Source organism: Lepeophtheirus salmonis, chromosome 6, assembly GCF_016086655.4.
Source record: "Lepeophtheirus salmonis chromosome 6, UVic_Lsal_1.4, whole genome shotgun sequence".
Lineage (NCBI taxonomy): Eukaryota > Metazoa > Arthropoda > Copepoda > Siphonostomatoida > Caligidae > Lepeophtheirus > Lepeophtheirus salmonis.
The window spans coordinates 1,552,987-1,566,164 of NC_052136.2; the positions used below are offsets into that span (position 1 = coordinate 1,552,987).

The 13,178-nt window shown below is 32.1% G+C and overlaps 1 protein-coding gene across 4 annotated transcripts; it reads right to left on the reverse strand.

Annotated features, from left to right (window-relative positions):
• Positions 1-2,347: 2,347 nt before the first annotated feature.
• Positions 2,348-7,413, reverse strand: LOC121120761 (uncharacterized oxidoreductase YjmC). 4 transcript variants are annotated; one of them, XM_071889054.1, is made up of 7 exons: positions 7,104-7,242; positions 6,297-6,373; positions 4,950-5,202; positions 4,670-4,881; positions 4,454-4,603; positions 2,762-2,927; positions 2,348-2,696 (listed from the first exon to the last, which is right to left on the reverse strand). In XM_071889054.1, exons 3-7 carry the CDS (start codon positions 5,182-5,184, stop codon positions 2,407-2,409), a joined length of 1,053 nt encoding a protein of 350 aa, XP_071745155.1. In that variant the 5' UTR covers positions 5,185-5,202; positions 6,297-6,373; positions 7,104-7,242; the 3' UTR covers positions 2,348-2,406. The 4 variants fall into 4 exon arrangements, with proteins under 4 accessions (XP_071745155.1, XP_040571551.1, XP_040571553.1 ...); XM_040715617.2 differs by lacking the exon at positions 6,297-6,373 and having other exon boundaries at positions 7,104-7,413; XM_040715619.2 differs by lacking the exon at positions 6,297-6,373 and having other exon boundaries at positions 4,950-5,211; positions 7,104-7,262.
• Between the last annotated feature and the right edge of the window lie 5,765 nt (positions 7,414-13,178).

Here is a 13,178-nt window from a genome sequence, read left to right on the forward strand (position 1 = left end):
TTGATATTTGGGTGACAGATGGTGTAGGCCTTGGACTCAACATGCACCCAAAAAGAGAATTCCAATGGGTTGGTATCTGGTGATTAGGGGCCACATTTTCTTTGCCCAGAAAGGCGAGTTGTCCTCCAACCATTTCTGGGCCTCTTTGGACGCGTGTGCAGCTACACTATCCTGTTGGAACACCACGTTTGTGTCGAAGTAGTTTATCTTGGCCCATGGTAATAATGCAATCTGATGATTTCTTGCCAGTGTCCCAACGTGCGTGGACCAAAATTCGTTGGACAAGTTCCAATTGCATTTTAGCTGCCTTCTAAGACACTTAGTAAGATCCAGTTGTTGTTTTGTTTTTTTGCTAATTTAGTAATAAATAAAAAATATTTGACCGGAACAGTTTACTGCATTTACAAAACCCTAGACTTTTTGTAGCAAAAACGAAGTGTAAAGATTTTTTTGCCGCAACCGGTATCTTGTTTATTATTGGTTACATCAGATCATACGATAAGGAGTTGTGAAAATTTGAGTACAAACGCTTCATAGACAGTATTGCGCTTGGCTGGTTCTGTTGATAATTATTGTGTGTCGAATATAGAGGATTCAAAAGAAGAAATTCGTCATATTTTACTGAAAGGCAAAACGTGTCGAAAGCGACCAAGAAAAGTTGCGATGCATACCGGGTCGATACTCTTTCGATTTGTGTTGCACAACGGTGGTGGTTCGAGTGATTTCCCCCCCGCTCAATTCTACCCTTTACTGTGAACAACTCAACCGTTTGAAGCTGGCGATCGAACAGAAGCGTCGTCAATAATTGGTGAATAGGAGACAACAAGACATCATCAAGACAACGGCAGGCCGCACACCTCTTTGATGACACCCCAGAAGCTCCGGGAGCTCGGATGGGAAGTTTTTATGCATCCACCCTACTGTTCGGACCTGGAACCAAGTGACTACCACCTGTTCCTCTCTATGGCCAATGCGCTTGGGCGTACAAATTTGGCTTCAGAAGAGGCCTATGAAAATTGTTTGTCCGAGCTTTTTGCCAATAGGGACAAGGGCTTCTAAAAAAAAGGGGATTCTGAAGCTGAATTATCGTTAGCATTAAGTTATCAAACAGAACGGGGCATATTTGGGTTAGATCGGATGATTGTAACACTTCTTATAAGGTAATGAAATTAAGAAAAAAATACAAAAATTACTTTTTTCCACCAACATATTATATATAAAACTTATTTATCGAAAAAATAAAATAAAGACCGGTTCAATTTACTTTGAAATTTAGTAGCATAAATTATTAAGACGATCTATTTAAATAAATTAAATATTCAATAAAATGTAATTATTTTTTTAATATTTAACAGTTGAATGAATATTGAATGTCAAATAAAGAGTGATAATTAATTATGTATTTATATATTTTGTAAGTGTGCTGTATGTAGTTAATGTTTAATTAACCATAAACATCAGGGTGTCCCAAGGTATATAGAGTGAAACATTTTTCTTCCGAAAAAAAAACTACTAAAAGGGAAAAATTATAAAATAATTGGTGAGAATTGTTCACAGCATCAAAAAGGCTAATTCAAATTAAAAGACATTAAACTTTCCCTAAGCCTCGTTCGAAATTAATGATCGATTATGAGTTTTTAACATTTTGTGTAACCTTGACCTCTCATAATTTAATTACCTTTTACTAATAACATTTATAATTTGTTTACAAAGTTGGATCAAAGTCGATTTGGAACTTTTTCCGTAATCCTTCAAATAAACATACCAATAAACGAAGGGGATTACATAATCTCTGTTCAACGTTGTTAACAGGAGTAAAAAATATAAGATTTGGTTGAAATAATATTTTAAATATCGCCAGATGTTAAAAATGCTATATGGCTCGGTACACGTTGGGAATAATTGCCATAGAATAAGGATAATCCGTTTCATTTTAACTACGACTTGAGCATGAGGGGACACTGGGACATTTTATACTCAAATGTGAATTACAGACAAAGGTATTGTTGATCATTAGTGTCTTTCAACTAATATTACTGCTAATAAATTTGTTGTATACAAATTGGGTAATCTAGTTGTACTCATTTCCAAGTAATTGAACAAAACATGAAGAGTTTCAACTGTTGAAATGTCTCCCCAGCAGTATAATAAAAAAAATGATGTTGAGTATATTTTATTTATTGTTCAAACAAGTCTTCAATTCTAAAAATTGTTCGAAGATATTGCTGGAAAAAAGATTGCGATAAGTCTATTTTAAAGACATTATTACAGATAATTATCCTTGTTCTACCTAAATATTTTATTTTTTAATTAATATTCGTGTAGCAGACAATGAGATCAAATTGAATGCATTGTGTTTTTCTTTTTAATTTTAAAATTTTTTGAGACAACTTAATGAACATGTTCTTAGAGTAAATCTTTCAAAGATTTCATTGGCTCAACACCAAGTTCTTTGGCTAGTATAGCATAAGAAATAATGTGATCTTCTGTATATAAAATCCCTCCTTCAGAATCTACTTTTCGCCGATGAGCGGTTTCGGGATCGCCTGGTACTAACACTGGTAAAGAATCATCTGCAGGCGAAGAGTGACGAATTACATCCATTAGAACTTGGAGTCGTGAAGAAAATCCCTCACCAAAAACTTTAGGATTTATTGAAATGAAACATTGACCCAAATTTGCTTTCCCCGGTGTCTCTAAAAATAAAATATACCAAAATTACTGATGATTTTCAAAAAAATATATGAGCTTATATATTAACCTCTATTCATCCATTTTCGTATGAATGGACCGTATTGGGCATCAGCTAAGACTCCACAAAGTAGTTCAACCATCATGGCCAAGCCATATCCTTTATAGCCAGAATTAGTTTCACTTCCACCAAGAGGCATTAGGCCACAGCCATTATTAAAAGCTTCATCTGCATTCTGTAATAGTGATTTATTTGAATAAAGTAGGAGATTAGCAATTGATCCATTCTCTTGAACATCAAAAAAATATAGCCACAAAATTATGTTCTACAAAAAAATCAACAAACTTTTGGCAACTTTTTTTCGAGTTAGCGGATAAAAACTGATTTTGAGGAGGAATAATATTTTTGTAGTAAAGTAATTAGGTATCACATTTCACATTTTCTTATATCACATTCCCTTTATTTTCTTAGGAAACCTTTCCTCCGAAAAGAAACAGGAAAAAGTCCTAAAACCTGTGGGTAACTGTTAGCCAATTCCTCTCATCTACGGAATTATCATAGAATAATTGTTGGGAATTGTTCACAGCTTAAAAGGAACTGACCAGAGTTCAACCAATTACTTAGTTCACATATTTTTCCTATCAGTTGACAGAGGCGTCCCAAGAGGGTGGGCTGAAGGGGTGTAGCTCTCTCCCCCAATTTTTTTATTTTTTTTATATTTACTAGAAAATTTAATATTTGAAAAAAAAGCTCAAAAATTTGATATTTGAAAAAAAAATAATTCAAAATTTAATATTTGTAAATTTTTTTTCACAAAAAAATAATTTTTGAGAACAGCTGTGGATTTTGAAATTTGTTTCTAAAAATTTTAATTGTTTGAGAAAAGATACGGATTTTAAAAAAAATCGTAGAAATTTAATTATTTTTTTTAGATGTAGAGTTTTGAAAGTTTAATTGTTTGTTAACTGCTGAGAATATTTTAATTTTTTTTCAAAAAATTTAATATTAGAAATTTAATTTAACTTTTTTTATTTATTTTCCAATAAATTGGATTTTTAAATTTTTTCATATTTAATATAGCTCTAGAGTTTTGAAAATTTAATTAGAAAAATTACAAGCCTCCCCGCCCCCCAAAAAAAAACAAGCATATATATATAATACTGCAGAATAGGTATGGATTTTTAAACTTTCATCCATAAAAATTTAATAATTGAAATTTTTTTTTCAAAAAATTTTTAAATTGAAATTTAATTTTTTCAAATTTTTTTCCAAAAAATTTGAAAAGTTGTGGATTTTTGTAATTTTTTGAGAGCAACTATGGATTTTTGTAATTTTTTTTGAAAACAATTTTTGGACAGCTTTTTTTGAAATTATTTTCCAAAAAATTTTATTTATAAAACTTTATTTTTTTACTTTTTTTCCAAAAAATTAATTTTTTGTGAACAGCTTTGGATTTTTGAAATTTTTCCCAAAAAATTAAATTATTTAATATTTTTTTCCAAAAAAATTAATATTAGAATTTTTTTACTTTAATATAACTTTTTTTGAAAAAGTTTAATTTTTCAAATTTTTTGTATTGCTTTTAAAAAAAAAAAAACCCTTTCTACAAAAAAAAAATAATCCTGCGGACGCCCATGATGTTGTTATGTTGTGTTAAAGTTTGGTGTGCCTTACTCAAACTAAACTAACTTTGTCCAACTTTATTCAAAATCAAAAAGTATTACAACTGTCCCCGGTCTAAATGGATATTAAAAAACCAACCCGTGTTGGATGCCCATCAGCTCCAAGTGCCCAGGATAAAGATGGAAGTTCTTCATTCTTTCGTCTTTGCATTTCAATCTTTCCAAGGGCAACTGTTGTAGTAGCCATGTCCAGTGTAAAATAGTCTCCATTTAACCCAGGTGCAGAAATCTGAATGTTAAGATGTATGTAAGTTACTAACAACATCTAGGTATAGAGATAAAAAACTTAACCTACACAAAGGGGATTTGTACCAAATAATCGATCTTTTGAGCGTGTCGGTGTAGCCAATGGAGATGTATTTGTAAAAGACAAGCCTATTAATCCATCATTTAAAGCTTGTTCTGAATACCATTGACACATACCGAAATGATTAGATCCCTTCGCTGAAACTAATCCAATTCCAGAGTCCTTTGCTTTTTGTATAGCAAGTTTCATACAAAAATCCCCTGTGTTTAAAAAATGAGGTCAATTTTAAATATTTCATCACAAATATGTCAATAAATCTTTAAAGTACCAACAACGACTCCCAGTCCGTTTTGGCCATCAACCCAAGCCGTGGAAGGAGTTTCTTTAAGCACGGCTGGCGTTACTTTTGGATCCGTCATTTCAGTTCTGATATCATCGACATACATTTCAAATCGATTGAGCCCATGAGAAAAATGTCCTCTATAGTCTGCTTGAAGGAGAAGATCCGATAATAACAAAGAGTGATCATGAGGACAACCCACTTTGGACAAAGAGTCGATCATGAATCTATTCACCTCATCCTAGAGAAACTACATTATTTAGAAATTTTATATGTATGGTTGTATAAAAGTTGCAATCATATTTTAATAAGTTAGCAATAAAAGGTTGCGTGACAAATTTATGTTCCGAAATAAAAATTAAGTTGATTATTTGAATAATTGTATTAAGTAATTAATATTTTCGAGGCAAAAAAATTAATTCCAATTTGAATATATTTCATATCCAATGTAATTGAATTATTTATATTTAATTTCGGAACTTTTCGTTTGGCCTTTTTTATTGATTAATTATTTATCAAATACTACATTGAAAATTAAAAGTTAAACAAAAAAACAACAATTAAAATTAAACTATTTTTTGACAGCAAATATTTTGAAGCTATAATATACAGTTTATTATTTAGTTTTAGCTATAATATAAAGCAATTGGGAAAAAAAATGCTAAGTAAGATTATTCATTTTACATTATTTTTGTATAATTAAACACCATTTGCAGGAACTATATTTAAGATACCTTATTTAATTATTTATCTTTAGAATGCTGGAATGTTTTTTGTAATTTTTATTATCTTTAACTTTTTAACTTCGAAATATGGTTCTAAATCGAAATTATACTATAATAACGTGATTTAAAAAAATGCTCTTACAGCTAAACCTATTGCAGTTGAGGTTTTAATGTTATTTTCGTGTTCTACGACTTAAATAGCTATATTAAATGTGAGTTTTATTCGGCGGGCGTTGCATGACATTAATTTTGTTGCATAGTGATATAATTATAGAAACATGTTTTAAAATAGAAGAAACTGGTTTTGAACATCACGTTAAATATTTTATTTAAGTCGTACATGACTAGGGCACAAATTCTACTCAGTTCAAATTAAAGAAACTGTATAACTTAAAATATATCTTGATTGTTGGTTGCAAAATGCAATTAAAAGATATTCAATAATTATTAGTGAACATGAGGGTATTTTTCATGAATTTAAAATTTGATTTAAAATACGCCGTTACTTTTATGGTATCCTGCAGCCCTTCCTCGAAAAAGAAACAGAAAAAGGTAGTTTGCCAATTCTTCCCTACAACTATGTAATTATTACTGATGTGTCCGTACTTACTTAGGACTAAAGAATACAGTCCCTTACAATTCAGTCTCGGTCCAGTCCAGCTCAGTTTTGCATATCGGTCCTAAAAACTGATAAAGTAAGGTTCTTGATGGCGTTACTCAACTGTATGTCTTCTTTGTTTAATAAGTTCTAGTTATGATAGTCTTAAGGACCAGTCCCAAAGACCGTTAGTGCCGGTGTTAAGACTAAACTGAATAAATATGGAACGGCGCAGGGGCGTCCGGAGGATTATATTTAGGTGGGGCCTTGGTTTTTGATTATTTTTTTTTAATCCAAAGATTGAAATTTTTGAAAAAAAATTTGAAAAATAAAATTTTGTGGAAAATAACTTCAAAAATTATATCACAAATATTAAATTTTTTTCGAAAAAAATTTCAAAAAATCCATAGCTATTCTAAAAAAAATTCAAAAATCTACAGCCGTTAAAAAAAAATTAAAAAAAGAAATTTCAAATATTAAATTTATTAAAAAAAATTTTAAAAATCCACAGCAATTTTCAACAAATAAATACTTTGGAAAAAAATACAAAATCCATAGTAATTCCCAAAAACATTAATATTTTGAAAAACAAAAAAAAAGTTTATCAGTTCTAAATGTAAAATTTTTTTAACAACCCAAATTTCCGCGTAATTTTTTTTTAATTCTGTGCGAAAAAGTTATAGGTAAAAGCAAAAATTCTTAAATTTAGGGGAGCTACATCCCCTCCAGCCCACCCCCCTGTGGATGCTTCTGCATACTTTAGGTAGGGTTGAAATGTTTGTTGGTTAGAATAACAATTTTAAATATAATCTTACTTACTTTAGGAATTAATCTGTCCGAGTGAGAGACCTTCCCTTTCATAGATTCAAATGCTGATCTTAAAATCCCGGCTTTAATCCTCATTTTGACTCTAATACTTTTAATGTCTATAGGTAAAATGAAAATAATATATATGAGTGCCTCGAGTTTTAACAATGCGTTTTATTTATGACACCACAAAGGTTTTAACTAAAGGACTCAAGGAGAGAGCGGACTGACAAAATATAATCAATAAGCTTCTCATCATCGTATTGAGGGAGTACTATAAATTATTATGTACATGGAGAGTGAACGATATTCAGGAATATACAATATAAACGAACAATAAGTGTTATTTTTGAAATAGGAAAATTATATAGATAATTATTTAAAGATCGTTAGCATATAAGTTATAAATGTCACTCTCAATCTTAGGTTGCATAAATGGTCCTATCCATTTCTAACCAAATGTTTGAAGAAAGGTTGGAATCCTCATGATCACTTTTCTAATTAATAATATGGCCCTTTATTTCTGATTGCCACCGCCTATTTGTCATTTTCCTCTCTCATTTCATTGGATGATCAACTATTCTAAATTATTACGAGTGTGTGTACAGTTCTAAGTGTTTATATAGTCAGGTATAATGATGAAATTTCAGTGAAGAATGGGCATGTTAAAAAAAATAAAGAAACCAAAAACCCATACAATTTGAAGAATGTTTAGGAGGAGAGAAAGAATAATGTTCATTATGTTTAATTACAATGGGGTGTGACAACAGAGGATGGAGTAAAGGATATAAAAAATGACATTTGCTATGATTAATTCGATGTTGATCTCCAATTCTACTCTGAGTCAACAATGACTTACAATTATAACTCCGCAACTAATCTTCATTTTAACACACACAAATTTTCAATCAGTTTTTGAATATATAATTGATTCTATTTTAGAAAGAATGTTCACTACTCAGGAATTAAATAATGATGACAACTCCTAATGAAAATGAAATTCCTTCTTTATAATACCAATTACAAATTAACGGGCAAGGCTAACAACATACAAGATTCACATTATTATTCATTGGATATAAACATACATGTACATGCGGTGTGTTTTTTACTTGGCCCATTAATTTGTAATTAGTAGTATAAAGAACGAATTTTATTTTCCTTAGCAGTTGTCACTATTATATTTTTTTATTATTATCTATTTTGCAAAAATCTCGATCAACAGGTTGTACATATGAATATTTGGTCCCTAAGGAAGATCAAAACCTATCGTCACCAATCTCCTGAGTATCAAGGACCCCTTGAATATATTATAATACACCTTGGCCCACGGGTTATACCAGTGAACCATTTGTCACAAGGGGGATCAAAACTTATTGCCACCGCTATCCTGAGTATCAAGGACGCCTTCTAATATGCTGTGATACACGCCGGCCCATGGCTTATACATGTGAACCACTGGTCCAAAAGGTGGATCATTACCCAACACTTTCCTGAGCATTAAGCACCATTTTTTATATCCTATAATACACCCCGGCCCATGGGTTGCACAAGTGTTCTGCTTGTCCACGAGGGGAATCAAAACCTATCACCACGGCTATCCTGATTATCAAGGACCCCTTCGAATATTCTATAATACACACCGGCTCACAGGTTGAGCAAGTGAGCCACTGGTCCAAAAGGTGGATCATTATTACCCACAGCTACCGGTTCTCGGAGCATCAAGGATCCCTTATAATATCTTATATTACACCCCACCCTCGGGTTGTGCAAAATAATCGCAAGTTCAAGAAGTGGATCATTACCCACCGCCACTGTTTCCCTGAGCATCAAGGACCCCTTTTAATATCCTATAATAGACCCCACCCACGGGTTGTACAAAATAATTGCAGGTCCAAGAAGTGGATCATTACCCACCGCCACTGTTTGTCTGACCATCAAGAACTCCTTTCAATATCCTATAATACACTCCAGCCCATGGTTTGTGCAAGTGAATCACTCGTTGGAAAGGGAGGGTCATTAGCCACTGGCGCCGCTTCATTGAGCATCAAGAACCTTCGTTATTCACACAACTCAATGGATTGAACTTTTTTTTGTAATATACTTAGTGGGCTCTGTAAAGATATGTGTAACTTTAGTAGTGGTTTATTACCGTCATGCGGCTCCTTTGCAACCGGAGGGTTCAGGTGTTTTTTAATACTAAAATGTAAGCCAAAAAGGTGAGCAATTTGAATGAACGTGATAAAATGTTGGTATATCAGGATGACTACAGCAAAAAGTAAAGACATAATAAAAATTTACCATTAGAATTGTTGATCCTATTTAATAATATACGAACTGCATGGTTGTATATTATTAAATAGTAAATGTAAATTTTATTACTTTCTTCAAAATAGATATAAATAACTACTTATTTAAATATACTTTTCAACATCGAATATAATACTTTCAAAAAATCATCTTTCTTAATATATCCTAAACCTAAACATATTCACCAAATAAACTACTTTCGCAAATTATTGTGCTACTATGTCATTTGCTACTAAAGAGGCTTCCCTTTTTTTGCAGATGAACATATTTGTTTGAAGTCTATGTAATTCCACCACATAAAGCCTGGTTCACTTCAATCAGAGAGAATTGATGCGGTAAGTCGCAATGTAACTACCTTCTCTCTGGGAACTCCTTGCAAGGCTCAAACTGCCTTCTTACATTGAGATGTTTTAAGAAATAATTTTCTGTCCCTAATCTATATTATCTGTTCTCTGCTAGATGGATTACAACATCCAAGACGTAGTGAGGATTAGTTTTTCCACGGTCGATACTTGGAACTTGGACTTTGACGCACCTCAGTCACCTAAAACTGCCTTGAGGAGAATTGTATCATCCTGTTTGCTTGTTCTTCTTGCTTATGATTAGCTCATCCCTGCTCCACTTGACCGTACTGAGCAAATTGTTAATGTGAGCACTTTAGATATGTCCAATCATCTTCATTTCCCCCCATGGCAACGCTGGAATGTTCTAAAGCATGCCATTTAAGGCATGCTGATGGAACAAATTGGTTCTCCGGATACAGATTGTTGACAGAAATCCCATTTATTGTCACCAACCGATGTTCTCAATATGCTCTCTACACATAGGGCCTTTATTTCCTATATTTCCACACATCTCTAGTAGCTGCTACTCCGTGGTTATATCACTCACACTCTTTGGATAAATGTAAGCCCTCAAGTCCGACCTTTATCGGATACTCATACAATACAGCGGTTCCCTTTCACAACCCATGGTATTATAAACTGAGTAATATAGGATATTGAAAGGGGTCCTAGAAAAAAAATCCACAGCTATTCACAAAAAATTTCAAATATTAAATATTTTCTTATGCTGCATAATTTAACCGAATGACGAAATTTTTTTTTTAGTAAAAAGGAAAAAAATCCTTAATTAGGGTGGTTGGTACAGTCCCTCTAGCTTACCCCCTGCGGACACCCTTGTGTCTACTGTCGATTTTCAACTACGTCTCCCTATATCAGTATTGTGAAGTTAATTAGAGAATATGTGTACTGTATATATAGTTAATTAGTGTCTGGAAGGGGGGTTGTTAGAACTTTTTGAAAATTTGATTTTTATTTATTACCTACGCCAACAAAATTGAACGAAGATTATTTTTTTGCTCTGTTTATTAGCAAAAGTTAAATTTTGAGAGGTCAAAGTCAATGAAGCACAAAACGTTAAAAATGCATAATCTACCACAACTTTGGAAAAAAACGATATATGAGGTTTGTATGAAAAAAAAATTCGGAATGTGATTTATTATTTTTCAACATTGTAACTCTACACAATTCTCCCAGCGATGCTCCCATTTCTGTAACCCGTCCAAATAGTCCTCGGAGTTTTTCTCTGTAAAATAAGATTCACAAAATACTCTCAATTACTCAGTTGGATTGACTTAGGGGTGTCAAATTTTAACACAACAAGCGTTTATATATCTGCTATCGTTTGAATCTATTACAAGGTTACACTTTCAAAAAAAAAAAAATACTTAATGAGAGCTCGATACTTTAATTTGTTGTTTTTTTCTTCATTCAAAAAACAGACTCAAACGACTGTTATATACCAACAGCGCTTCTAAAATGCCTGAAACTTTGGTGAGTAACTATCAACAGATGCTACATAGATATGACTAGCTTTTATTTACGACTGCTTCCATCTTCACGTTGAGGTCGGAAATTTTTCAGACGACCCTCGTAGATATGTTCACAGTAAGAGGCCATTAAATTTTGAGAGATCAGGGTCAAAGGCCACGGAACTCAATTTGATTTTAGGCAGAAGTTTTGCACTGTACCGAGTGGCAAATTCTAATTATCTTATATTTAATTTATATATTTGTGTTTGCTATTAGTTAATTTTAAAAATAAACTTTTCTTTTATATTTGTTGAATTATTATCATAGAAATTTCCTAATGAATATTGCATAACGAAAATTAATTTTTAAAATTAACTAGGACCAAAGACAAATATTTATTATTTAAAGAATATATAGAAATAAACAAGAATCAAAACTTAATTTAAAGTTTAGAAGTGGGTTGACCTTGGGCTCCTCCTACTGCACGGATCTTGAAACAGACGATTACAAACCGATAATTCCCAGTGTCTACTTCAGAGTGCAAATACAAAAAATTACTTCGTAATTTGCAGTTACCCTTTTGGCCAGTAGGTATTTTAAGATAATAAAATGAATCCCCAATAAATATCTATATTAATAACGCAAAGTTTATCCATCTTTCTGTAGAAGTCTCATTTTTGAGTTTGCGCTTAATATCCTAGTACTGCGTGCTACTTTATCTAAAAATAACAATGGAGCAACGAGATTGTCTTACTCCAGGACTATGGAGTCGGTGGTGCTATTTTTGATGGCGTTGGAGTCAGGAGTCTGAAAATTTGTAGCGACTCTGGCTACAAAGATTATAATAATTTATGTAAACAAAACTTATTTATAATCTAAGGCTTATATTGAGTATTCGTAAAGTTATTTTCTAAATGGTTCTAAATTATAGGCATTAAGTTCTATTAATTTATGGAACTTATTAAGTTAACTAATTTATAAGTTTACTTCACAAATTTCAAGCGTGCTCTATAGTCCATGCAATCACAATTACCAAACACTTCTAAATCCTAAATTTATTTATTGGTTGAAGTATAGCCACTAGTCGTGCTAGTTCATTACTTGGTCTTGTGAATAGTCAATGTCATCAGAGAAAAGTGTAACATTGTAGTGAGATGTTGTGTGTATTGTTGTTCATCGGTTACGAGTTAATAAATTATAAATGTATTAGCAATATATAGATTTTGATCCATTTAATTTCTTATTCATACAATTAAATATCTTACTATTCAAAATAATTTCTTTATAAAAAAGCACAATCATTTACTGCATATAATTAACTACCTCTAGCTATCAATTAAATCTATATTTTAAATATATAGACTCAAATGACTCAATAGTACTTATATTGGCATATTATTGAAAAATGACAATGTGTGTTGGAGTCAGAATCGGAGTTTGAGTGAGGGTCGGGCATTTTATGTACCAACTCCTGCAGGCCTAATGTGAGTGTACTCTTGAAAAACACAATAAGGATTCTTTGGGGGAATAATCTTCGATATTATTAAGGCAAAATTTGTATGTTCGTCGACACCTAATAACTCCGGATAATGCCGGGTACTAACGCTAGTTATTTTATAAATGGGATTCAAATTAAGTTTCTACATTTCAATAGGTTTAAATATAAATAGACCCAAGGCGTCATACCAATCTTGATTGTATATCTCAACCCTTCCCGAAATTTACTTCCAGCTCAGCGTGTCATATTACAAACTAGTGATAGTACCCGCCATTGTCCAGAGTAATTAGGCGTCAGCTAAAAGACAAAATTTGCTTTAATAATATAGAAGATAGTTCCCCAAGAAATCCTCAATCATACTCTCCGTTTTACAGCAGCACAATCACACATAACTATTCAATAGTTATATCAATTCGTATGACGGGTTCTCTCCTCAAGAATGAAAGAAATAAAAAATAAGAGCTTG